The sequence below is a fragment of the Pipra filicauda genome, unplaced genomic scaffold (assembly GCF_003945595.2).
Source record: "Pipra filicauda isolate LSUMZ 115617 unplaced genomic scaffold, ASM394559v2 scaffold128_size5466820_pilon, whole genome shotgun sequence".
Taxonomy (NCBI): Eukaryota; Metazoa; Chordata; class Aves; order Passeriformes; family Pipridae; genus Pipra; species Pipra filicauda.
The window spans coordinates 313,052-340,934 of NW_024103751.1; the positions used below are offsets into that span (position 1 = coordinate 313,052).

At 48.9% G+C, this 27,883-nt stretch overlaps 1 protein-coding gene across 2 annotated transcripts; it reads right to left on the reverse strand.

Moving 5' to 3' along the window:
• SMAD7 (SMAD family member 7) lies at positions 1 to 27,599 on the reverse strand. Of its 2 annotated transcripts, none has more exons than XM_027724326.2 (4): positions 26,874 to 27,599; positions 25,770 to 25,823; positions 20,570 to 20,641; positions 1 to 1,604 (listed from the first exon to the last, which is right to left on the reverse strand). In XM_027724326.2, exons 1-4 carry the CDS (start codon positions 27,382 to 27,384, stop codon positions 1,066 to 1,068), a joined length of 1,176 nt encoding a protein of 391 aa, XP_027580127.1. In that variant the 5' UTR covers positions 27,385 to 27,599; the 3' UTR covers positions 1 to 1,065. The 2 variants fall into 2 exon arrangements, with proteins under 2 accessions (XP_027580127.1, XP_027580126.1); XM_027724325.2 differs by having other exon boundaries at positions 20,570 to 20,644.
• Positions 27,600 to 27,883: the final 284 nt, after the last annotated feature.

The window sequence follows — 27,883 nt, forward strand, 5'->3', positions numbered from 1 at the left end:
TTCTTTAATAAATCTCAGGGTTTTTTAAGGAGTCCTTTTTTTTTTTGTGTGTGTGTGTATTTCGAAAGCACTACAATGCTAAAGATCCAATGAGAATGCTCTCTTGTTCAATTAAACCTTTATATTTAGAAAAATAGCTTATGTTAAGGTCTAAACATGCTCATTGAGCTAAGAACAGTGTAAAAGTATCATACTCGTGTATGAATTCAAGAAGAAATGAAAGCACAACTGCATTTCCAGATAAGGTGGTACCTGGATAACCTGATCTAAGCAGGTTACAACAGACCAACTATGGTGAACACTTTGTCTTTTTGTTTTCCCCATTTGTTTTTTTTTTCTTTTGTTTTGCTTTATGGTTGGGTTTTTTTTTTAGGCTTAGGCTTCTGTCGCTTCACATCTCAGCTGAAATTACCAAGCACGGGCCATGGGCGAAGCTCCTCCGCTGTTGTTTTCTCCCCTTGCATCAAATCCACGGCCGTAAAACACACGGAAAAAGCAGTGGAAGGATGAACACAGTGACAAGACACGAACCCAGCAACAAGAAAAATACAATAAAAATTCAAAAGGGTCGGTAAAAGACCCGGTTGGGAAAGTTTTGCACCATCCTCCGGCGGCAACGCAGGGTTAGCACCGCTGGGGAAGGGATCTCGGTGTCACCGTCACCAGGGTTGGGAAGGTGGTGCGTAAAAAATACAGGTATCTTGTTGATTTGTCCAAGAGAAGGAGCTGTAACATAGAGCAAGTGGCTTTCAAATCCGTCGATCCCCTTCAAAGGTGTGAAATAATTATCTTATGTGATTCTAGATATCCCCCTTGCACCCTTCTCTCACCCTTCTGAGTCATTGGTCATTCACACTTCTAAAAAATAGATATATTTATCAAAATACCCCCAAGGCGAGAAAAAAAAAAAAAATATCTTTCCATAAGCTATTTCTCAAAACGAAGAGAGGGGTAACAAACAAAAAAAACAAAACAAAACCAAAAAGTTTGCATGAAAAGCAAGCACTCAGAAGGAAATAGTAGCAGCAAAGTAGTATAAATGTCATGAGTCCACACTGTCTCGAGTCATCGGTTATTAAAAATAACCTCCAACCAGCACGGGCAACTGCTGATGAACTGTCTCGTGTAGCACTGGCCCCAGCCTTTCACAAAGCTGATCTGAACGGTAAATCCGGTCCACGGCTGCTGCATGAACTCGTGGTCGTTGGGTCTCTGCAGGCTGTACGCCTTCTCGTAGTCAAAAGCCTTGATGGAAAAACCCGGAAACACTTTGTGAACCAGCAACGTCCTGGAGTCGGGGTTGTCCAGTGTGGCCGACTTGATGAAGATGGGGTAACTGCTGCGGTTGTACACCCACACGCCGTCCACTTCCTTGGTGAGCTGGATGCCGTAGCCGATCTTGCTGCGGACCTTCTGCACCAGTTGGCTTTTGTTGTCTGAGTTGAGCTGTCCGAGGCAGAAACCATTCCCCTGAGGTAGATCATAGAAGATATCCAGGGAGGGCTCTTGGACAGAGTACAGCCGACCCACGCGCGTCTTCTCTTCCCAGTATGCCACCACACACCAGTGTGACCTATCCCCTGGCTCCTGAAGAACTTGAGAATCTACAGAAAAACAGAAAACAAAAAAAAAAAAAAAAAAAAAAGGAGAAGTTTAGCACCAGGGGAGTTAATATGAACCAAAAGCGATGCAGAAACAGCAGGACCTTGCCCTGCCCATGTCCTCATGGTGCTCTCCATGCACAAACCAATATCCACAGCACACCCTCTGTTTCCAAAAGTCATGTTATCAAGAACATTTCCAGGTTTGGGGGACTCCTGTGCTGTTCCAGTGCCTAGCTTTAGTTGGATTTATGGGTCCTAAATCACCAGGTCCATCTTTAAAGGAGGCTTCAGACATACCAGCAGCCCATGAGGCGCAGTCACCCTCACCCACACCAACACCAGGACCATCTTCAGTGCCAAAAGGAGGGGAGATGCTCCAGCTAACAGCATCCATCAAGACCAAACACACTAAGGCCCCTTATTTTTACCCAACAAATGGTGGATTAATTTCCATAAATAATGATCCACTGTTCACAGACACAGAAAAAACATGAGATGCTGCTAAGACAACCACATTGAAGTTCACTCCATGGGACCAGAGGGGATGGGAACTTGCCCCCAGTTCATGGGGCTTTTTCCTACCCATATATAGAGCCTGGGTGATGGAGAGGATGGACATGTCAGACAAAACTCTAACTCATGGGAAGCACCAAGACATAGATGGAACCAAAAATCTCACACTTATTAACAAAAATGGCTTAAAAAACCTCAAAAAAAACCCTAGAACTAAATTCCCTTAGCCCTTCTTTCAACTTCCTTCCCAATAGCTACCCTGTGTGTGCAGCAAGGATATGATGTAGGAGTAAAAAGCAAGGGAGGAGGAGGGAAAAAATGTGAGAAAGCCCCTTTTCCTTATGGAGGATCCCTAGCAGGCTGGCGCTGCTCAGTGGGTAATTCCTTCCAGCCTCAGTAGGCATGTTAAGACCTGGGAACTATTCATCTCTATAATTGTATTAAAAAAAAAAAAAAACAACTAGCTGGGAATGCAAGTTAGTGAGCACTACCAAAATAATCCCCTGCACCATGGGAGATGGGATGGTGGGTGACCCAGCAACCCAAAGCCCTCCCTGCGGCTCCTCAATTCTCTCCCTCCCCATGGCAACACGCTGGCTTCCCTGTTTTCTCAATTTTTTTGCTATTAATAACCCGTTTCCTCAGCGCAGGCGTTTTTCTCCCGTCTCGAGTTGTGTTTGAAGCCCTGCACTGTGCTTTTAAGAAAGACAGAAAGACAGAAAGACAGAAAGAAAGACAGAAAGAAAGAAAGAAAGAAAAAAAGAAAGAAAGAAAGAAAGAAAGAAAGAAAGACAGAAAGAAAGACAGAAAGAAAGAAAGAAAAAAGAAAGAGAGAAAGAAAGAAAGAAAAAGAAATAAATAAAGAAAGAAAGAAAGAAAAAGAAAGAAAGAAAAGAAAAAGAAAGAAAGAAAGAAAGAAAGAAAGAAAGAAAGAAAGAAAAGAAAGAAAGAAAGAAAGAAAAGAAAGAAAGAAAGAAAGAAAGAAAGAAAGAAAGAAAGAAAGAAAGAAAGAAAGAAAGAAAGAAAGAAAGAAAAAGAAAGAAAGAAAGAAAAGAAAGAAAGAAAGAAAACAACTACACACTTTTAATTTCCTCATTTCTATGCCAGCGAGGAAAATATTTCTCCAGTCGCTGGAGGCAGCTACTAAAAATGGGCCTGGCCATGTATTGCCTCAAAATAGGGACCCTCGCTCCCAGGTTAAACCAGGGTGAGGGTTCCAGTCGTGGTGGGGCAGCCCCTGGGACAGCATCTGTCAAGGTGCAGCTTGGTTTGTCCTCCCACCTCCCTTTTTTGGTGCCTCACAAGACTTTGTTGTAGACAACTTTATATCCTGCTGGAACCAGGGACAGAGGAGGAGGAGGGACAGGGTGGGCAGTTTGGGTTTCTTCCCCACTAACCCAAATAGGGTGCCCCCCACCCAAAGGTGCACTCAGAGGGGCAGGAAATACCCCCAAAGGTGGAGTTTCCACCACCCGCCTGGGAGATGGAGGAACTGGGGTGCGGGATGCCTGGGAGACAGAGGAATTTGGAGAGGATGATGCTGGATCCAGGGGAAGGATGCTTCTAGATCCATGAGGAGGATGGTCCTGCATCCAGGGGGATCTGCACTGACCACCCACCACCCTCCTCCCCACTGACTGCCTGCCAGTGATGTTCAGAGCCTCTTGGGTTTTGTTTTACAGCAGCTGAGGGAATTCTGGAGCAACAGCCATTGAATCCCTGCTGAAATTCCTATAGGTTTTTACCTATTTTAACATAAAAGCATCCCTTTCAGGAGGGAGCAGGGGGTGAAAAAAGGACTTTTTCACCTGTCATTTGTGCTTGCATTGGTGAAGACCACTTAACAACCAGCCCGTTGCCACTCACAAAGAGTGAGTTAATTGCCAGAGCATTTAAGAAAAAAAAAAAGGAAAAAAAAAAATAGCAAACTGCCTTGGCGATGAATGAACAGGCCTTTATGGAGGGCTGGAAGTTCATGAATGAATCCCACTAGGTTTTTCAATGACACGGGGTGACCAGACCTCAAGGACAAATCTTAGGTAATCCGGGATATTTTTTTTTTTTTAAGGAGCTGATGCCAGCACACAGTATAAATATGCCAGAGCCTCTTCCGTTTGCGGGCTTCGGCTGTTGACTGGATGTCTAGTCAAAAAGCCATGAGAATATAAGGGCTGAGCTCGGATAAACAGGCTCAGGCCTCCTTGCCAGCCACCACCAAAGCTGCTTTTCACAGTTGTTGGGACCCCATCAGAGCCTCCTCACTCCCACCCACCTCCCCAGCTCTGGCATCCGCCAGGAAAAGGGGTGGGAAATGCCAGTGGCATCACCCGGGCAGGAGAGAAGGAAAAAATGACTCAGAGATGCTTCCTACAGTGACAGACTTTTCTTTTTTTTCCCCCTAAAAGGCTTTTTTTGGTGGCAATGATGTGTGCAAATGAAGCAAATAGAAGGATTTTGCCCAAAAACGCAGTTCATCCCGTGGAACCTGGGGTCATGGCAGGGACCCACCATCCAACTCCCATCTCTGCTTTCTGCCAACTCACACAAAAACCCAGATCCCAGGAAATTCACAGCCGCATCATCCTCAAGACTCCCTCGTGTGCGACAGCCCACAAACGGCTGCAAACGCTTTGGGATCCCTGTTTTGAGTTAAAAGCATGGTTTTTACGAGCAACTCGGAGCAAACACATCCCTTTCTAAATGCCTGGAAAACTCCCAGCAAACCGGGAGTGTTCCCATATTCCAGCAAACAATGATAATGTTTAATGCTATAAACATCCGCGCTATTATTTCATTATTAAGCACCCCTCCATTTGCTGCTATCAACTGGGTTTATTAGGATTTTCCATGGTTCCCACTGCAGCCTGTCTCGGGGCTCTGCCAGGCTCCCCCCACCCCACCCCAGCACGTTGTGCAAGCTTATTGTGCAAAAATAATAGTATAGAAATAACTGAAAATGAAGTGAGTCCGCCCTCGGGAATTTAGGGAATTAGTTTTATTGATCAACTCATAGTTGGGTAGACGGGGAACAACCACCCACAACAGTTCCTCACAGAGGGGGGATAGAGGGGGGATGTCAAGGCAGTAACTTGATACCCCAAAGTCCTTAGGGTGACATTTTTTGTAATTCTGATGCAGACGGTTCAGCACCAGTGATGCCCCAGCACAACCATATTATACAGTATTTCAATCCCACTGGAAAACTCTTTTTTTTCCCGTATTTTTCACACCTCCCTGAATTTTCCTGAGGGGTTGCCCTGACTTGGCCAACGCAACCTTTGTCCTCCATAAAAGCACCATCCCAGCTACTTTCCAACATGGCAATCAGCACAAGAGGCTGTGAGGTTCCCCACCACTTGCCTTGACCCTCAGGGACACCAAATGCTGCCCAAAATTGCTCAATAAGAGACCACAGCCAGGATGCCTCTACACTGGGGGGGTGCGCCCATGCCGCCTGTGGGCTCAGGGCATCATCCTACTCCAGGCAGGGATGCTGCTGAAAACGCTTCATCCATACAGAAGTCCTGGAGGACTGGATACCAAAGCAATAACTCCAAAAAATTAACAGCTGCTGAAACCAATGGGGTCCAGAGGACGGTGAGTATGGGAGATTCACACCATGGAAACACCTGAGTTTAACAGAAAGACCCCATACTTGGTTCTTCCAAGCCATGGCAGGAGGACTCATACCTCCCATCACTTGGAAGTGGTAGGAAATTTCTGGTGTGGCTTTTCTCCCCATCACATGAACACTTCTAAGATGATGAAGCCATGTCATCTGCAGTTTTTCTTTCCAAGCTCCAGCAGTTTTATTAGGCATTTGGGAAGAAAAAGTGGTTTGGTTTTTTTTTTTTAATTCACAAAGAACCAAAGCATTTTAGCAAAACTGAATTTAAAAAATAATAGTAATAAACTAAAACAACATAGCTCCTGTCCACCTTTTGGATCTCAGCTTTGTGACAGGGCCAAGTTCATGGACAAGGAGGGGAGGTGGGCTGGGGATCCTTTGTTTGTGTTTTGTCTTGTTTTGTTTTGACATAGGTAAAAGTTTTCCTGCAATCAACGGACTTTGAAAGAAAACAGCAAGTTTAGCACACACTGAGCTATCTCAGCCACCAGGACTGCCCCCAGCAGATCAAGCCAAGAGCTGTCAAAATCGTCACCAGTATCTGCAATAATAGCAACTCACTGCTGAAAATGGGAATTAAACAGTGTTCCTGATGAGGTTTTTAAATGCTTGTAACTGGATCTTTCATCAATGATATTAGGATTAGAGGCCAATAAAATTACCCAACTGTAGAGTTGTTTCAAACTACGTATGAATGCTTTTTCTAATATATATATACTTATATATTTATTCTTTGAAAGGGCAGTTTTGATCCCGAGCATCTTCTCACGCTCTTCCTAAACTACTCACCATCTCACCCCCTCCTCTCCCTCATTCCTCTGTGATCCCTGGGTCTGGCTTCCCCATCAAACATCAACCCTAATGCAACACTCACCATCGTAGCATCTACCCTGAACTGCTAACAAAAGTCTTCTCATTTTCACAGAATCACAGAATGGTTTGGGTTGAACAGGACTTTTAAAGACCATCTCATTCCAGCCCCCTGACATGGGCAGAGACACCTTCCACTAGAACAGATTGCTCCAAGCCATGTCCAACCTGGCCTTCAACACTCCCAGGGATCCAGGGGCAGCCACAACTTCTCTGGGAAAGCTGGGCCAGGACCTCACCACCCTCACAGACAGCAATTCCTCACCAATATCCCATCTAACCCTGCCCTCTGGCACTGGGAAGCCATTCCCCCTTGTCCTGTCCCTCCAGGCCCTTGATCCCAAGTCCCTCTCCAGCTCTCCTGGAGCCCCTTTAGGCCCTGGAAGGGGCTCTCAGGTCTCCCTGGAGCCTTCTCTTCTCCAGGTGAACCCCCCCAGCTGTCCCAGCCTGGCTCCAGAGCAGAGGGGCTCCAGCCCTTGGAGCATCTCTGTGGCCTCCTCTGGACTCGCTCCAGCAGCTCCACACCCTTATCATGTTGAGGACCCCAGAGACCCGGAGAGATCCCTGCCAAGCTTTCCAGGAGACAGCTTTCTGCTGGAAAACAAGTGCTGTGGGCACCTGCTGAGGAGCAGATGAACACATTACAGTCCTTCCCCCTTTATCCACCTGCACATACGGAGGGCGACCGGTGCTTAAAAAAAAATGGGCTGGACTGGTGTCAGCACAACGTGTTGTCTGGCTGGGCTGGGGCTGAGACCAAGCTCAGCACGTCTCACACCCGGTAATCTCTCTTGGCTGACCTTAAGTGGCATCTGTGTGCCCGGGGCAGAGACGTGATCGCTGTCTTCTCCTACTCTTTGAGATGGAGACACAAAACCTGGAATTTTTTACAGGTTTTGTTGTTGTCATGCTCTTCCAGACGGTCTTCAGGACAGCTCGGGCACTCTGGTTGCCGCTTTGCCCCTCCTATTATTGGAAAGTGCTGATTTTGTAGGATCTCGGGAAAAACACATCCCCCCCCCAGCCCTAACTCGAGAAGTGAAGTGGCATAACATCAGGGTGAGGAGAACGCAGAGCATGACACGCTCATCAAAACAAAATAAAATGGGCACCCAAAAGTTAAATCTCAGGTTATTTACAGGGTGAACGGACAAAACAAAACAAATGAAACCCCAAGAAAAATACTTAAAGCCAGATTTCCAGGTATGTTTTGCAAAAGCAAAGGGAAAAAAAAAATCCAAATTAAAGGATATACCCTGCTGCAGAAAAGGGTCTTTGTGCCTTTAACGGAGTTTGTGGGCACTCTGGAGACACCACCCACAGCAATGTTTGCCCCAAACCTTTTATATCTCCCTGCACACAAGGGCTAGACAGCTTCACCTTCCTCACCACCCCCTGATTTTGATGGCTGGGATGGTTTCTGAAAGCCTAATTTAGGGGATGGTTATGTGTTAAGCTCCTGTTGTTTGCAGAGAAAATAAACCCTTACCTACTGCAGGGATGCCACCGCCCAAGGTGGCCTGTGGGGTCCGTCCACCTCACCAGCACAAGAGCCCCCAAAGAGCTGAGACAGTCAGTCACGTCAACACATACTTAGGGAGCCTTTAATCTGTGGATTATTGACACGATAGACCATAACATCTCTTTAGGAGCCATTACAGCCCATCGTGTCAGTAGGTACTTATGCAGTCCTTAATCCGCAGATTGACAGGCTAGACCATAAATTTGTGTCTATGCCTAATTAGGCAGCTCTTATTACTCAGCATATACCGTAGTCAGGCAGGCTAAAGAGCCTTAAGATTATTTCTTTAATTTATTAACAAGTTGTCCACCCAATCACTCAAATGGTTCCTGGCTCCTTGCAAAATCAGTCAACCTTGCACGAAAATAAACATCCACCTGAGTTTCCCCACAAGACTTCAGTTTGCTGATGTTGTCTAAGGGCGAGTTCAATGAGGACAAAGAGGACAAAACATGGCAGAAGCCACCAGGGGAAGGAGTCTCTTATTCCCCAATATTTCTGGGGCTTTGGCTCAGATTTGACTCAGTGGCCACCTACAAGTTCAGGAGTGCTCCACTCAGTCCCCAGGTGACCCAACCAAGAACTTCCATGACCTTCACCACAGCTGGGAAACCCCCTTGTGAAATCAGGACAAAAATGAGGTCAGGTGAGATGGTGGGTAGAGATGACTCACCCCTGAGGACATCCCCTCAGGCTCCCACCCCAGCTTGGTGGCATCTTGAGCCAACTTTCTCCCAGCCTGGAACCCAGCCCTGACCTTTTGAGGGTTAATTCAGGGATGGGACAATAAAATCAAGAAAGTAAAGTGAGAAAGGAGCCCTCTAAGAATGTTGCACACAGAGCACACACCAGCATGGCAGACACCAAGGCTGAATCAGGAGAGGTGTTCAAGTTTGAAAAATATGGGGTGATCAATGTTCCCTGCATTGTAGGACAGCAAAGAAAGAACCCAAGTGAAACTGCTGAGTTCATGGAGTCCACCAAACCAGAAATTTGATTCATAAACATCCCATTAGTCACTGTTCCTGTCTAATTACGGTGATTAATCAATTACCATGGCTAAAAATGACTCCAGAAGAGAAAAACCCTTTTTTTGTGACCATTCTCTTTAAAAGCCAAGCAAGGTTGGAGCTACAAGGAGGTGGGACGGGGGGGGGGGGGGCGGGAAACACACAGGCACACACCAAAAATGCCTGTCTGCCTGTCTCCAGTGGTTAGAGGAGCCAGCTGACTCCAGTTTCCTCCGTACCAGGCTTCAGGCCTCATCAGCCATGCAAATTATAGAGTATCGTGCTGTCTGAAGGCCGAATTTCGACTCAGCTCAGAGAAAAGCCTTAGAGGAAGGGTGGGGATGAAGAAGCCAGCCAAATCCATTCATAATATTTACAGTAAATGGGCCTCTTTGCTGTTGTTTAGTATACAGTCAGCCTAATTATTTTTGAAGTTTTAATTTAAAGAACTGTCTTTATCTGCCTCTCCTTCTGCACCCCTCAAAGGTGTGGGAAAACTTTTCCCTTGTTTCAAAAAAGCAGTAGGACGGGAATCCCTTCCCCAAGCTCCAGCCCAACAGTTGGGTGGGACACAGGGATTCTTCAAGAGGGGAGACCCTTCCAGAGTGGTCCTGCCAACATCCATGGGATTTTTAAGAAACCTAGGCCATCCAAATAGCCACAAGGGCATGCAGATCCTTGTGGAAAACCCCTAGAAATGCTATTTTCGCTGCATGTGTCCCTGTTGCTGTTCTCCCACGCTGGTGGGAGGACTTGCTGGCTCGGGAGGTGCTGCACGGTGCTCCACTGCCCTGTGCACCCTCCAACCTCCTCCCCTTCCTTGAGAGCAACCTGGAATAATCTCACTTTCATAACAAATCAGACGAGAGGCTCCTCTGGAAAATACAGGAAGCCCGAGCCAGTGCTCATGAGATGATGCCATGGGAGCCCCAAGTGACTCAAGGATGGCACCAGCCCCAGCTCACAGAGAGGAGCAGCCACCTCCATGCTTCAGCCGCAGTAGCTACCAAAGACACACCTCTTCTCCACCCATACCCAACCCAGATCTCAACCAGAAAACTTCTGAGAAAGAGAAACCAGCACACAAAGGGATCCTGACTTACAGCGATGCAAATCAGATGCGAGGTGAGCTTGCCAAAATATCTTTCCCGACTTGGGTTGTGCTGGAGGCTCCTGTGGCAGCATCCTGCCCATCACCTTTCCTGGATAAATCCACAGACACTGAAGCCACCAGAGGCCACCAGCTGGCCACGCCAGCCATGGCATCACTGACCCCCTCAAAGCAGCCACCAAGCTCGAGTTTAGAGGATGGCCTTAAAAAGCTTTGGTAGTTTAAAAATAAAGCTCCACTGTTGCAAATAGGGTCACTCAGTATCTGGTGATGCCCTGAGGAGGGTAGGGATACAGTCACACCAAAGCCACAACCCTCCAATGACAACATGTAGCTATGTGGGTTACACGTTAAAAACCTTGTAAAGACCTTAATAAAAACTGAAGTAGAGCAGTCTAGGATTTCCAAATGGGATACCCAATACACAGATGTGTGTTAGGATTTTTTCTTTCCCTCCCCAACTGCATTCCATACAGACACAGACACAGCATCGCTGCCGTTCTCATTTCAGTATTGAAAAAAAGCCTCTCCCTGCAGCACACCAACCCAGAATTCTCACCAAAGACTGAAAACAGACGTAAATATATGTTTCTCACCCCGGCAAAAAAAAAAAAAAAAAAAAAAAGCCCACCTCCCCCAGCTCCTTTTCCCAGAGCAGCATCTCCCTCACAGGGATGTAAACGCATGGAAAAAGCAGGGTAGGAACAAAAGTCCTTTTCACGCTCGTCGTGCCCTGCTCCATAACAATTATGAAAACTGTTTAGCTGGGCTGGCATTTGGAGCATTTACTGCATTCCTGCCAATAAATTCCAGTCCCGGATCCGATGGAAAAGGCTCCCTCCCTCCTCTTTCCCCTCCCTCACTTGCCTTCATTCCTCCTGGCTTTCTTTACAACCTAATACCCTGTCGACGCGGGGCCAGGGCCTACTTAGGGGGAAAAAAAAACACCCAGCGCCAGACTGGAGACAGCAGGCAGACTGAAAAAGTTAATCATTACTTCTGTCTGCCTTCATAATCTAATCACGCCTATTCCTAAGAGCAGGCGAAAAGCACGCTGGAGTACAGGCAGGGTCACCACCCAGGGACGGACAGACGGACAGCACCAGCCCCGACCCGCGCAGGGGGCAAGCGCAGGATGGACGTGTGGGATGGACAGACGGGACGGACGGCATTGGGACGGAGTTCACAAGCCTGGCCACGCACACACCCCTCCCCTCGCCTCTCACTTTGCTCTGGATTAATAACGCATAGCAATTATAGAGAATATTATATTCATTAAGTAATTAACCCTCCCGGCACTCTGGCGGAGCTGGCACCCCCTTCTCACAGACGGAGGCCGGCAGAGGTTTGCCCCAGGCTATAAAACAGGGCAGGTTGGCAGCACCCAGATTAAAAAAAAAAAACACCAAAAAGCTCCTCGTGGCTCATCTCACCCCAGTTTTGGTGGTAACAGCAGAGCAGGGTCCCAGGAGGGGACCATGTCATCATCGGGGTGCCACCACCCAGAACCATCCTCCCATGGGGACAAAGCTCAGGGGATTTGTGCTGTCACCAGCAACGAGCAGAATCCACCCACGGGGACAAAGCCCAGAGAAGTTGGGCATCACCAACAACCAGCAGCATCCACCCATGGGGACAAAGCTCAGGGGATTTGGTGTGTCACCAGCATCCTCCCATGGGGACAAAACCCAAGGGATTCAGGCATCACTGAGACCCAGCAGCACCTTCCCACAGGGATAAAGCCCAGGGGATCTGAGGCTTGGCACACCCAGCACCACACCAGCTTCCCCAGTGCAACATCTCAGGTGAGCCAAGGCTTCTTGCTCTTGACACCCAGGATACATTTTCGATGCTTGGCTGTGACAAAGAACAGGAAAACTACAGGCCTCTGCCTATGATTTATGGGTTTGTTCCTTATCGTGAGCTAAGAAGTCTCAGCCTGGCTTCCAAAGTAAATGAATTCATCACTTCAAACGCAGTGATGTAACTTCAGGCTCCCAGCTCCTTTTCCAAATAAAACTCCTGTTATTTGATTCCTGCTCGAAGAATGACTTTATGGAGTTATTTACTCCGTCCGCTCTGCCTGGGAAGGTGCTGTCGGAGCCCAGCCACAGGGTCACTGACAGCCATCCCACATGGGCGAGCAGGACCTCATCTCAGGGTTTAGTTTCTCGACTATTTTGCCATTTTCCCTGCTTTTCCACTCAAAACCCCACCTTGCACACCAGCGTGTGAACAGACACATAACGCCTCTGGTATTATTTTGCATCACCCGCCATGGAGGGACCTCCTCCTCGCCACTGATGCCCGGTAATTTTTATCATCCCTAAATTCAACCCATAGGTTTCCAAAAATTATTGGATCCAGAGTCAACTTCACCACTTTCAAAAGCCACAGATGTTTGAGCTTCCACTACCTTCCCAACCGCCCCGTTTCTCCAACACAAAGCCAGCACTTATTGATGCAGGTCTGGTTCTAACAAACAAAATCTATTTAACCTATATATGTATAACATAGAATTCTACACAAATATGGAATCTGTCCAATATACAATGAATATATTGAATATATTCATTATATACTGAATATATCCTGTATAATTATATATATAGTATATTGACTATATTATCTCCATATACATTAACCTATACAAATAGGCTGAACAGATTTTGCTGAATATTTAACCATCTACAGTCTCTCTTATGATGTATATCTATAGCTACATATTTGCAACAAGGGTTAAGAGCCCCCAGCTGTTATGAATTATTCATGATGGCAAAATTTGCCTTTCCACCTGCCCAGGTATTCAAGGAAAAGCCAGGAAAGCCCAAGGGAGCCAGGACTTCACCCCAAAGGTGGCTTGCCAAACCTCAGCACCCCACCAGGGATCTCACTTCATCCCTGAGGGAGGATGAGGAAGGACCACAGAGCCAGGTAGCAGCCATCACACACAGAGAAGTATCACAAGAGCATCACCAGGACCTCCTGCAACCATCCCACGGTGCTTCAGCACTGCCAGCACAATCCAGCCGGGGAGGCTGAAGTCAGTATGGTTTTTTTATTCAGTGAGGTTAAAAGGGTAGAGAAGGGCTGAGCCAGCTCTTACAGGGTGGTTTTTTTTATTTTTTTCTTTTCCCCTTGCAAGTTAAAACCAAGATAATGACACTGGGTGGGGACCAATTTGAAGGGCTGAGCAGCCAAACCAAAATTAGTCTCCCGCCAAGAGCTTCCTAGGCCTCACAGTTTGGGGAAGGAAGCTGAGAAAAAGCATGAAAATAAAAAAAAAAAAGATTCCTTGGGAAGCCAGGGAAGCCAGAGCGTCGCACTCAAGCAAAGGTGACCCTTCTAGTCAAATATTTTTCAATACAATAAAAATAAAATCAAGTGCTGGAGCAGCCTCCCTCGGAAAAGCAGGGCCTATGGGATGTTTTTTCCTCCCTTTTTTTCTCCTTCTTTCTCCTCCTCCCCTGGCACTTTCTTTCCTTTCACTAATAACTATGTTTTCGTGCATTTTTTTTTCTTGGCTCTTTCCTCATAAAAGACTGATGTAATTTCCTGTCTTGTCCCAATGTTTCCTGTTAATTAACAGGGTGAAAGTTATCATCACACATTTGAATGGTAACCCAAAAGAGGGGAGAGGAAAAAAAAACAAGAGAAAAATTAATAAAAAAGAAAAGCAAAAAGAAAGAAGAGAGTAGGGTCATCTGCTAGCAAACACCACATCACATCCCCAACAGCACAAAACCCCCTGGAAAAAGCTTTTTGGAACCCATGACTTGAGACCATGGGCAAAGATCCCCCCCAAGGGTAACTCTCACAGTAGGTTTGTGCACAGGGGACCCGAGCCCCCACCCTTCCCTGGATGGGGATGGAAAATCCCTGCAATGCCTGCCCACAAAAGTTTTTTTTCTTGCATTACAAAGGAAAATATAAAAAGAAGGAAAACAAGAATAAGAGGAAAAACAGGAAGAAGAAGGAAAACAAGTATAAGAAGAAAAAGAAGAAGGAAGAAGGAGGAAAGAAAAAAAGTAGGAGAAAATGAAGGAGAAAAAGGAGAAAAAGAAGAAGAAAAAGAAGGAAAACAGAAGGAAAAAGAAGAAAAAAGAAGAAATAGAAGAACTAAAAAAAGCAACAAAATAATAAAACAGAACAGACGTGAAATAAAATAACCTGCAGAGGAAGAAGCAGATGGCAACACCCAAGACGCTGCCTTTATTAAAAGAAGTTGAAGAATAAAAAAAAAAAAAAGAGAGAGAGAGGGAGAGAGGGGGAGAGAGAGAGAGAGAGAGAGAGAGAGAGAGAGAACCCAGGGGCTAATCCAAAGACAGCAGGCGGAAATCCTTCGAGCCGCCGAGAGCTCCTTTCCTCGCCCGACCTCAGCCCCGAGCAGGATCAGGCCTCCCGCTCCTCCGTGCCCTCTGTTCCTCAACAGCAGCCGTGACGCAGCCGGTACCCCGGCGGCACCGGGGCCGCGCCGGCACGCCGAGGCGGGGGGCGAAAACAAAGCGATTCAGGCAAAAAGCAAGGGCGGCTAGAGCAGAGACCGTGCCTCGGCGGTTAATAATATCTCGGCGCTGAAAATAAACTGGAAAGGAAGCTCCTTTGTGACAGTAGGCAGGCGGCCAGGCTGCGGCGTGGGTCATTCACGCCGGCGGGGGACGGCGGTGGGGCTGGCACCCACCCACCTGCCCAGCCTGTGGCCCTGCCGGAGCAAAGCGAGGGCTGAGGAGCGGGTCCTTGCACACAGTGTTCTTCCTGTGCGCCCCAAAATGGGGTGTACCCCGTTTCAAGCCAGCATGGAGGTTTACGGTCTTGGCCGCCGCCGTTCGAAATAGGCATCCCCCCATGCCGGTGGCGGGGAAATGCATGTGGATAATGTTACTGGTTCCTCTAGTGTAAGTGATACCCACTGGCAGACAGCAGGGATGGAAACGATGCAGCCCGAATCCCTGCCAGCCCGGGGCTGCTCCTCTACGAGTGTTTTTGTCCCATCGAGTCTTAAATGTCCCCAATGATCAAGTTGCCGGCGCTCATCGGGGCGGCCACTGCGAGCAGGGCACGGTTTGGATTGACACCTAACTTCCAAAATTCTCCTTTGCGCCCTCGTTACTCCCTAAAAAGTGCCACGTACAGGGATTAAAATGCCATTGTTCCCCTCACAGTCCCCATCATTGGTCCACACCACCATCCCCCACCATGGTGGATTCTGGTTGCGGGGTCTTCTTCTGCATTTTATCATCAGCTGTTCCAAAGGTTGGGAAAATCAATCGGCATCTGGAAAAATGCATTTAATGGAGCTGTACGGGTATGGACTGAAATAACCAGTACCTAATGGGGGGAGCACCTCTGCCACCATGTCTTTATAAAACACATCATAGAAGAGTATCTAGGAAAGGCTCAAGAGGCTCTGGAGCACTTAAAAGTAATTATTAAATGGATTCTATTTGCTTTGGAAGGATTTTGTCCAGCAAAACGCGCGGAGCTGCGAGGAGGATGCCCCCTGCATCCCCGCGGCAGCACAGGGACTATCCTGGCCGTGTCCCAGGGGGGTCCCCACAGGGTGAGAACCCCCTTAAAAAAAAAAAAAAAGAGCCCTCACGGGGCTCAAGGAACCGGAGCGGGTGGCCAAGCCAAGAGCCCGGGGCCGATGCCAAGCGCCGGCTCCCTCCTCCCAGTCGGCCACGGTCAGATGATGTGCGAGGCGAGCCGGGAGGCTCCTAGTCTGGCAGGCAGCCTGCTCTGCTCCAGAGGCTCCAGTGCTGTCATCCTGGCGTTAACCCCTGATAACCTTGTCCTTTCCAGGACAGGACGGTGGTTTTTAGGTAGGCAAGGGGGTATGGGGGAGGGGGGAGCCGTGTCTCCAACGAGGCTGGGAAGGAAAGAGTGCAACGCCCCGAGAAGCTCAAAGCAAATAAAAAAAAAAAAGATTACAACGACACAAGCTCAAAAATAAACCAAAAATAAGTGACTTAAAGAAAAAAAAATTCCCAAGCAATTGTTTATCCCTGGGACAAATATACAATCCTAGTTCCACAGGAAGAAGTCTCAATTTCAGATTATAATAGGATGCCAATTTGTAAATAAAGGCATTTCACAGGAGGTTATAAACTCTGTAGGAGAGAGAGGTAGGGGGAATGGGAAAACACAGGCAGGACTCTGGCAGAGGAACAGCTCAGGATCCTGTTTACATGGGCGGGGGGAAAGCAGTGGGGAGCCACTTCGGGGGGCAAATAGCTCCGGATTTGGACAAGGTGCTTCTTCCCTGGTGAGCAGATACCAGCAGGGATCAGAGGCATAGTGAAACATTCCCGGCCTGTCCGCAATTTTGGAATGAAATGTCAATCAGCCAAGAGGTCCCTTAAACCAGACAAGGTCCCACAGCAGGGAGCGATGCTGATGCTTTTCCAGTCTATGGAGGTCTTTTCCCCATCTTTTTGGTGTGGAGCTGGGGGGGAGAAACTGAGTCTGTGCCTGCTGCAGAAGCGCCTTGCAGGTCTCCCAGCCTCAAGCCTTGCAGAGCCTTGGTCCAGTGTTCACCAAGCATCATCACTCAACATACACTGGCTCTTGGAAACCCTGGGGCAGTTCCAGAGTCTGGGCAAGTGAACAGGATTGGGCCAAAATCTGGGCAAACTCTCGGGTTTGGTATTTTAGGAACAACCTCTATAAATAAAAGAGCAGTGGAGGCGGTGAGGACACAAGTCAGCTCATCTTGCTTTCCCTCTCTGATGACAAGCTCTGAGCTTCTTGGAGAGCTTTGCTTTGCCAGCAGATCCAGCACTATTCACCTGTCCTGCTGGAGAGTCACCCTCTCGCCCACCATGGACACCACAACCTCCCATCACCCAAGAGCCACTAGTCCCACACCACACAGGAGTCAAGACAGAGATGTCCAGGGCTGGGGGATTACACTTCATGGAGACCCAGCACCAACACCATCAAACACTATCTGCTCACTTCTACCCTTGGAGCAGAGCTTCTCCATGGGTCCCACAGGAATTTCACTCCCACCAATCCAATGCCACTGGACCACGGGCCAGCCACCTCCAGGCTCTCCAAGCATAGCTTTGCTTGTTTGAAAGAAGTCATAACCAAACACATCTGCTGAGAACAAGTCAGCTCAAAATACAGGAAAACCACCCTCTGTCTCCCATTTACAGGAATTATTTTTATCTCAAATGGGATATTTTTGCTCTTTAACCACACTGAGGACAGAGAGGATCTGGCTGGTAATACCCGAGCACAGCCATGTCAGTGGGAGATAACGTGAGCGAGGAGTCCTGCCCTACCCACAGACTGACCACCGACAAAAATAAAGATGATATAAGAAAAAAAATAAAGGCAAGAACACATAAGTGAGATTCAGTGCCTCAGGGAAAGCGCAGGGTCCGTCAGCTGGAGAAGGGGATGGCGGGGGAAGAGAGGGCAGAGGTGGGATGAGAAGAGGACACCAAGCACGGTGTGAAGGACTGCCCAATATTGCATTCCTGGGTCAGGAAGGAGAACAGAGAGAAGAAGGAGGGAGGAAAGGAGCAGCTCAGATCAGTTATCACAAAGGGGAAACACTCCCCGTACATCTCCCCGGCCACGCCGCTCCCCTTCCCCCACCACATCCTCCAGCGCCTCTGGTATCCATCAACAAAACTGCCTTCAGCCTCCAGAAAGAGACAGACCCCGGTGGGGGCTGCATCTGAGACTCCTCATCATCAAAGGATCCTCATAGAGAGCTGCAAGGGGCTCTTGCTTTGAGCCCCTTTAATGCTCCCCTTGCCACCACCCCCTCAACCCCCCCATGTGGTTTCCCTGCCAGAGGGGCTGCAAACCCCTGGCTGTCCCCATTCCCAAATTCTCAGGGCTGAGAGCAGTCTTCCTTGCTATATCCTGCTCTTCCAACTTCAAGACATCAAAGCAGGTCTACTGACCTTGATCTCCACTGCTACAGCAGCATCCACAGCCCGTCACTGATGGCCAAAGCCTGCAGCGCTACAGGAACCCACCACCACCCACCATGATGTCTTTCTCCTCTGCCACCCAGTACAGTTTCCAAACTACCAAAATGTTTGGTTTTTTTTTCTTTTCTTAAGCCATCCTTTCATCAAAGAGCTGCAAATCCAACCTGTGCAGTTCTGGAGGGGATGAGGGATGCTGGACTCTCCACCCGGCATCACCCATCCCCATCTGCCCAAACATAGGTAAGACCAAGCCGAATAGCGGGTCGTGTACCCTGCCAATAACTCATTAAAGCCCCCTTCAAACACGCTCTCCTGCTAACTAAAATATGCAGGAGGGGGTAGGGAAAAAAAAGGAGGAGAAAGTGAGCTTTGGAGGATTGTTGCAAAGTGCGTTTATTTTCCTTTCTTGACTCGGTCCCTCCAGTTGGGAATTTTCAGCTCTGCACTTCTGCACGCAGAAGGGAGATGCCAGTAAATCAGAGCAAATTCAAAACAAATGCTCTTTCATGTGGAGGCATTCGGCTTTGTTTCAGGGCTTGGGTAGCTAACCGTATCCCTTCATGAGCCAACTCTCCTATCAGCTCCTCATTAAACTAAATGGCTACAATTACATTTGGGGAGGAAAAAAAGAGCGGTTAATGATCGTAAAAGGTTCTGTTTCCAGGCTTGGGGAGAGGGGGGAACCTTTGATAAGAGAGACAAAAAAAAAAAAAAAAAAAAAAAAAGAAAATCCAGTGAAATAATAACAATATAATAAAGTAAGTAAAAAATGTATTTTCAGGTGGAAATGTGCTTTCACTGGGGGAAGGAGCTCAATTAAGGAGCTAGAGGTCCCCTTCCATGGCCCTTTAGGAGGCACCAGGAACGAGCCATGTTATTTCCTGCAGTCCAAGCCCCCACCTCCCCTTCGAGAGCAGAGCAGCCAGACGAGATGTTATCAAAAGGCTGAACCTTACAGAAAGCCCCCTTTTAAAAGCGAGTACTTCCTCTGCTTATTTCATGTGGTATCCTGTGGAACTGAACTCTCTCCTCCCCTCTGCAATGGGTGTATTTCAGGAGGAAAAAGGAAAAAAAAAAAGATCTAACAACATCCTTATTTATTGTGTTGTTTTGCTTCTTGTCTTTTCTTTCCACAGTCTCTTTTTTTTTTTTTTAATTCCCTGAAGCTCTAGGCTCCAATAGCAAACAAAAAAAAAACCCCAAAGTCTTCTGAATTAAAAGCTTCTCTGTTCCCTCTCCCCCTTCGTTTGATTAATTCTCATTAGGGCCTTTGAACAAACAATATGCTCCCCTCTCAAATAACAGACAGGGTATATATTACACCCAAAAAAAAACAAACAAGGCTCACTTAAAGACATCCACACCAAACGCAATTCCTGGAGAGAGGCAGGGGCAGATGCACGCGCGCGTGCGGCCGCCGCCGACCTACTTCTGAATTCCAGTTTCAGGGCGATGAATAAATCATAAATCAAGGAGACATCACCACAAAGGGAAGCACCTTCAAACATCAGCAAGTACTTGCAGGTACAGGGTTTCAGACACTTTAATGCTGGTGGAGACAGAGCCCAGCCACGAAGCTGTCCAATCCGGAATGGGACATGCAGCGTTGGAGATATCACACTTTGGAAAAGCGGTTGGGAGTTGGACTAGATGACCTTTATAAGGTCCTTTCCAACCCAAACCATTCTGTATTTCTATGAAAAGCCCAAGAAGGGTGAGGAAAGAGGGGTGCCTTCCAGCCCTGCACTGTGTAACAGCACCTGCAGGCTGAAGGAGATGGCAAATGGGTGATGGTAGAATATATCAAGTTGGAAGGGATCCACAAGGATCACCAACTCCCTCTGCAATAATCTCTGCATGAAACAGAACCACCTTTCCTCCCTGGGCACTATGACCCTTGTGCATCAGGTGCAAGATGCTGGTGGCCTTACCTGGAGCAAAGTCCAAGCATGGTTCTCATCCCAGAGACAAGAGATGTCACCACCACCACCACCAAGTCAAGGAGACCCTGACATTGAATCCTTCCTAAAAGTACATCTACTCCCATAATCCACATATCCAAATGAACAGTCAGTCAACATCACTTAGCCTTCCCCAGCACACCTCCTCCTGCCTCAGTCCAAAAATGAATGGAGCCATAAGGCTGGAATTCAAAGGAGAACCTCACCTGGGATTTCAACACATCCTCTGCACAAGACGTACACAGCTGCCACCGAAGTGAAACCCAACTTCCCCTTCGAGCACACCTTTCTCAGTGACACACATTCCCAAACCCCCCCCAGCACCATTTCGCCTTCCCTCGGGACCCCCAGTCAATGCAACCCACAGCCAAGATTAAGGACAACAAGAGATGTCTTACCTGAAAGCCCCCCAGGGGCTAGACAATTAGTTCCCCCTGTTTCAGTGGAGGAAGGCACAGAGTCTGGACAATCTGCTGGAGCAGAGGAAAAGGGAAAAAAAAAAAAAAGAATAATCAGTATATAGGTGGTTCTTTGAAGGCTCCCAGCATCGCCGCAAGCAGAACACACATTCCAAAGGGCTTAGCAGGAAGCGATTACTAATTGTCCGCACAGAGACAGTAGTTCATCAAGAAGCATCCACCCTAACTCGTTGTCTCAGTCAAGGCTGTGCTTCATCGCCAGCCAACGCTGATTATAGACCGGCAGAAATTACAGGCTGGCTGCCACCTCTCCGGCCCCGTCACCGGGTAAGGAGATCAAGGTTGTCACCGTCCTGATGTAAGCGAGCTTCCAAAAATGCTTAAATCATGGCTTTATGCACCCGATTTAGTCGACACCTGTAACTCACCAAAACGGGAACCGAAAGGGAAACGTCTCATCGCCGCCTTTTTGCGGCAAACGGGCTAAGTTTGCGTTCCCATGCTCAATTTTTGTCACCGCCAGCTCTGACAGATCTTGCTGTCAGCTCCTGGGACAGGTGGGCAACTGGACCTACTCCACTCACAGTCAGAGGGCAGGGTAAGATTGGCTGCTCCATTAGAGGTTTCTCTTGATGTGTGGAGCTGTTGGAGCTCAAGGTCTGGACCTTTCCATCCCAAGCCTGCTCCGCCAGGTGACAAGTCAGAAGCCAACACTGATCTCCTGGTCTTACATGCAAACTCCAGCTTCTTGGTCACTACCATGCAGAACTACAAGCTCAAGGACAAGCCTGAGAAGACCTGTAAAGTTCATGCAACTTTCTGGTCCTTAGGGGCTTTAGGTTTCATCAAATTTGGGCTCCCTAATGACATCATTTCACTCACATCTGTATCTCAAAGCGAGGGCCACCACCAGGAGAGCAGAGATGATTTTCTCCCTACTGATAAAGCAATTCTTCCAGATCCCATCCCTGAAATCCCAGTGAATAAGAAATTCCTGTCTGCATAACCTCATTTTATCAGAGTGAAGTAGAAGCCCTAACAGGAATATACAGTTTAACAGGATATACTTAATCAAACCGAAAACAATAGGGGAGACAGGAAATAGACTTACTTGTGAAACACTGTATACCATACGCTCTCTAAATGCCTTGGCTCCCTAAATGCCTTGTCCTGCTTTCTATGCTTTAAAGAAACAAGTTTTCCACTTCTTTTAACCCTTTCTAGTCTAGATAGAAGATTCTCCCCACCATTACCTTGGGATAGCTTCAACCTGCTTGGACTACAGATGCTTTCTTAAATGCAGGCTGGACCACCCTGCCCTGCCCTGGGCTCCCTCTGCTCCCAGCTACAGCTCCCCGAGGAGTTCCTGCAGATAAGGAACATAATTGGCCCTTTGCACATTCTCTTGCTGTAGGGATCAGACACGACCAGGTCCTCTGGTAGCACATCAGACAGGATTTGCAGAACAGAATCCTATCCCAACTTAAAATGCACAACACTAGCAACAGGGGCATGTGCTTTCATGACTTCATCAGCTCCCTTCCTGTGTCCCACTATCCAACAGACAGTTCCCCTCATCTATGAACCACCCTCTGAAGTCTCTTTACAAAACACAGAGCTAATGCACCTTAACTCTAGACCAACCATGACAGTCAGGTATGGGATAAGCCCAAAGGCAGGACTCTCATGGCTGAATTCATCCTGGCACTCTTCTTCAGAGCTGCCCAGGGCTCTTGTTAGTAAGGGGTACTAGGGCTCATTTTATCCTCAGCACCATACAGGTCATAGGATCAGAGGTTTATCCAAGCCTGCTGCACACCAATCTCCTCCCAACGCTGCCTTCCCAGAGTACGAAACCATTGCAGGGATGTACAATTATTCCTGGTGGCCACCAGCCCAACCTTGCAAGGTCTCAAATAGCTCCTGGAAGCTGCCAAACCTCCAGCTCCCCTGAAAGTTGATGCCACAGGAGGGCATTTGGCTCTGCAAAGACATCTCAGCGAGTCTCCTGCACTCTCATACTCCAGCACCACCATGACCAGTCACGCAGGGGCACAATGGAAGCACTTGCAGCCCCTTGTCTCACTTAATGATGAATCAACAATCTGCCTGAATTATTTGAGGGCACTACTGTCCATCTCGCTTTCAACACAGCTGCAAGTGGCAGCTCCTGTAGGGACATCAGGAATGCTGAGCAGCCCCACACCTCCAGAGCAAGCCATCATCATCCATCCCTGCAAACATCCTCTTAAGGAAAAGTCCTCTCCTTGATGAAAGCCCTCCCCGATCCCCAGCAAGTTCAAGGCCAGCTTGGACAGGGCTTGGAGCAACCTGGTGTAGTGGAAGTTGTCCATACGTGGAAGAAGGTGAGCTTTAAGGTCCTTTCCAACCCAAACCCTTCTAGGACTCTATGGCCAAGCAAGTCAGCCTGACCTTCAGCCTTCCCACAGGTAACCCAACCATCAAGGGTAGATCTTTCCAGTCTACAAGGACACAAACACTAAATCTACCCTACCAACACACAGTCTGACATGGCATTTCATTGCCTACAACAGACTCCAAGCTCCCTGTCCATCCCTGCTTTCCTCCAGCCTGCAACACAGCCTGTCTCAGCCTCCATCACCCAAAAAACCCCCAATTTAATCCCCATCATAAGGGTTTTTAACTAGAAGAGAAGATATTTAGAGGAAACAGAAGGAAGAAACTGTTTATCATGAGGGTGGTGAGGCATTGACACAGATTGCCCACAAAGGTGGGAGACCCCCTATCCCTGGAAACCTTCAAGGTCAGGCTGGATAGGACTGTGAGGAACCTGTTCTAGTCGAAGATGTCCCCGATCACTGCAGGAGGGCTGGACCAGATGGCTTTTAGAGTCTCTCCCAACACAAACTATTATTTGATTCTATGATCACCAGTTCAGGTGCTACCTTCCTGTCTGCCCATATGAATCACTTACAAGGCTTAGCACTAGACATTTAAAAACTTTTATCACCACTACCACGCTTGATGGAAAAGCAGAAGTCTCCTCCTGGATGAACATCCCCAGAGTCTAAATGTAGGGCTGTTCCCACACAAGATCCCCGGGGAGAAGACAGCTGATGTGCATCGGCCAGGTAAAAATCCTCACACCTTCCCACGGTCACCTACTGTTCCCCATCCCATCTAACCAGCCCATGACGAGCAATCCTCAACAGCAGCTGGGGAACTGTCGCAGGAGACGGCACCAATGCTGGGACGGGAAACCCTCCGCAGAGGAAACACTGAGAAACCCTGAGCTTGCAAAACCCACCTGCCACAACAGACTCCCAGGCTCCGCTTGCGCCTGTCGCAGCCCCGTTAGTCAGACCTCAGCTGCCAAAGGGATTTTTCTTTCAAAAAGGAAAAAAAAAGGACTTTTTGGTGAGTAACCCAGTTGTTTCTGTGCTTCCGATGGGCAGCGTTAATCACTTCCTATTGGCCGATAGGAATAACTTTTCCTTTCGAAATGGCACATTCATGTTCTGCGGCTTTTCTGTTTACACACATTTTGCTACCTTATGTCAACACTTGCTAATGAATAAATATATCATTCGGCTAACTGAAAATAAGATCCTGGCAGAGGCAGATTGGATGTTTAAATGCTGCTAATAGATTTATCCAAACATCTTCATCGGGAAAACAAAACCAAGCTTTAACCCTTCACTCCTGCAGCTCCAAACCCCTTTGCACCCCATGCCAGGATCATCAATGGGTGAAAAGGCCATGAAGGCAGAAATGAGAAAATCTTGGGGGACCACTCCAGGGATGCAGTCAAAATGATGCCAACTCCCACAAAACTTTGTGACCCAGCAGACTCTCAGAGTCTCTTACAGAACAACCCTTCTGCACCCCGGCACATGCCCGGAGTGCTGAACCTACTCCCAGTATCCCTCTTCCATTCATAAGCTTTTATCTCCTGTTTTTTACACCAAGGCAAAATATCTCATGCCTTGTAACCCGATTGTTTGTTAAACAGCTCTGCTTATTTCCAGGAGGCACAGCAACACTTATCTAACACTTAACTTACAACTAACACAGTAACTTACTTAAGTAACACTTAAGAACACTTATCTGTGTTCTTAAGGAGTTTGCAGAGGGGGAAAAAGAACAGTACAGCCTCCAAGGGAGCAGTGGGCAGGACGGGACCCCACAAAGGTAGCAAAGCAGCTTCAGGGTTGGGGTTTCTTTTAGTCGCAAGAAACTGAAGAGAGGTAATTTTATAAAAGCCGTTTCTTTGGCCCAAAAAAACCCCAAAACAAATAACCTGATATTGGTCTTCACAAATACCTCTACCTTTGCCTCCCTGCACCGCCGTGCCTCTCCTGTCTGCCATGACCACAGAGACCACCGTGCTCCAGCCAGCACTCCAGATCCACTAATCCTCAGGGAGCCAGGAGCTACTCCTCCCGAGCTCCCCCCCCCCCCCCCCCCCCCGCCCCGTTTCCGATTCTCCCCACCTCTCCTCCTTCCAGCCTGATTTATCTCACACTCGGCGAGCTCGCTGCCAACCAAGAGTTTATGCAGACAACCGCAAAAGAGCTGGTGCCAGCCTCAAATGGGCTTCTCCCCTGGCACCCTGACATTCAATTACAAGCAACAGGCATGAAGAGTGGTGCTAAAAATTAAAAAAAAAAAAAAACAAAAACAAAAAAAAAAAACAAACAACAAAAAAAAACTTTTCAACCTCTTTTCCTGGGTTTCTTTTTTTTTTTTTTCCAACCTGATGAGGCAGGATTAAGCTTCTATAAAACTCAGAAAGATTTCTAACAAGTCTGTCAAGGTTCATTGAGATTCCCAGGCATCATGGAGATGCTGTGCTGGATCCCAACCTAAATCCCTAAAAATTCGCCCAGGGGTGCGGGAGCATTGCCATTTTCAACTGGAGCTCATGGTTTTCCTGGCTGACTCAAGCAGCACAGGCCTGTGCCGCATTGCAATCCCTCTTGGAGTTTCCTGCCAGAGTTTTAAAATCCTACTTTGTGCACAGGGTGGCTTAGATAAATTATATGTTAATTCTTCCAGGGGTAGCAAGAGGCACAGAAGCACTAAAGCAGCCAAAAACGAAATGCATGACAAAGTCAGGACACTGTTTTCCCTGAGAAAGAGTCTGTTTTCCCTTTTTTTATCTCTTTTTATCTGTATTGAAAAAAAGTCCACTTACCAGTTGGTTTGAGAAAATCCATTGGATATCTGGAGTAGGGTGGAGGGGGAGACTCTGGAATTAGAAAAGTACAGAGAAAATAAAGGCAGAGCCATGAGAAAGAAAAAAAAAAAAAAAGGAAAAAAGATAGGAACTTATGATAACAGTGGCATTCTTTTAGCAAAACTGTTTGTCTTAGCTCTGGGGGTTGGAGGCAGGGCAGCGAGGCGGTGATTGCCTTGATATTTAGCTGTCAGATAAACAAAAGGGTCCGTCTGGCGCCAGTCTCCCTGCTATCTGCCGCTCGGGCTGTCTGATCGGGGCCTCCTTGGCTCGGCGGAGCCGCGGCAGCGCCGGGGCCGCCCGGCCCCTAATCCCCCGGCACCGCGCGGGGACGGCGGGGAGGCAGCGCCGGGGCCCCCGGGAGGGGAGGGGGGCGCCGATGGGGAAGGGGGGGGGGGGCACCCCCTCCCCTAAATACAGAAGAAACACATAAACCACGGCAGTGGAAAGGTTTTGTGCGTGTGCGATGGGCTTTGTCGTTTGTGAGTTGTTTGGGGGGTTTTGGTTGGTTTTTTGTTTGGTTTGTTTTGGTTTTTTTTCCAGGAGGAAAAAAAAATGTTTAGTGGGCTGGGAGGTGAGTGGGGCTGCACCCATGCGTTCCTGTATCCCCTTCACACATGCATCCCCTGCAACCCTTCCATCTCCTGCACACCTCTAGCCCCTGCACCCCTGTATGTCCTCCATCCCCTGTATCCCTGCATCCCGTCCCTCCCCTGAGACCCTGTACCTCTATATCCCTGAATCCCCTCCATCCCCTGCACCCTTATACTCCTGCATCACCTCCATCCCCTGCAACTCTGTATTTCCTATACCCCTGCATCCCTGTATCCCCTATATTCCCGCAATCCCTCCATCACCTGCACACCTCTAGCCCCTGCACCCCTTCATTCTCTCCAACCCCTGTACTTTTATGCCCTCCATCCCTTGCACCCCCTATATTCCTGCATACCCGCCATCCCTTACACCCCTGTTAATTCCTCCACCCCCTAGCACCTCTGCAGCCCCTCCATCCCCCCCTGCATCCCCAGCACACCCCCTGCCATCCCTCCCCGCCGCCCGTACCTAGCTCGCAGAGCCGGCTGAGGTGGTGCGGGTTGCAGCAGACGAGCTCGGGGTGAGCCTTGCCGTAGGATTCACAGCAACATAACCGCTTCACTTCTGAGCAGTGGCGGAGGTCGGGCCAGCGGAACACCTTGCAGAGCAGCACCGGCAGCGGGTACCAGTGCTGCCCCAGCCGCGAGTCGGCCTTGGCGGGCAGCAGCAGGCAGGGGGTCCGCGCCCCGCCGCGGGACTCCACGGCGTGCAGCAGCCCCTCCAGCTGCCGCTCCTTCAGCCGCTTCAGCACGGCGTGGGTCAGCGCCTTCAGTTCCGCCTCCGCGCCCGCCGCCGCCCGCCCGCCGCGGGCCGCCTTGCCCGGGCAGCACCCGCGACCCCCGCCCAGGTGCGCCCGGGGCTCGGCCCCCGCCGCCGCCGCGCCGGGCTCGCCCGCCGCCGCCTCCTCCTCCTCCTCGCCGCCGGGCGCGCGGCTCCGCCAGAGCCGCCGGACGAGCACCGAGCGTTTGGTCCTGAACATGCGGGACGAGAGGAGGGGCCCCCGGCTACAAAACGGGCATGTCGTCCGCCGAGCATGAAGGGGCCGGCAGCCGGGGTGCGGCGGCGGCGGGGGGCAGCGGCGGGGGGCAGCGGGGCCGAGGCGGGTCGTGGCATGCGCCAGTCTCCGCGCTGGGGCCGCGGGTCCCGCCGCCTCCCGCGGGGGGATGCGCCGGCCGCGCCTCCGCCCGCTGCGAGAAAATTAAAATTAAAAAAATTGCACCCCCAAAAAAAAAATAAAATAAAATTTAAAGGACGGGGGGGAAAAAAAAAAAAAAAAGAAAAAAATAAAGGGAGGAGGTGCCGGGGGGAGAGGAAGGGGGGGGAGGGTAAGAGCCGCCGCTCGCTCCGGCTTTGCCCAAAAAAGAGAAGAAAAAATAATAAAATTTAAAAAAAAAAAAAAAATCCCCGTCTAGAGCCCGCGGCGCCCGGCGCGGGGGGAGGCGGGCGGGGGCTGCCGGCGCCGCGCCGCCCTGCGCGGG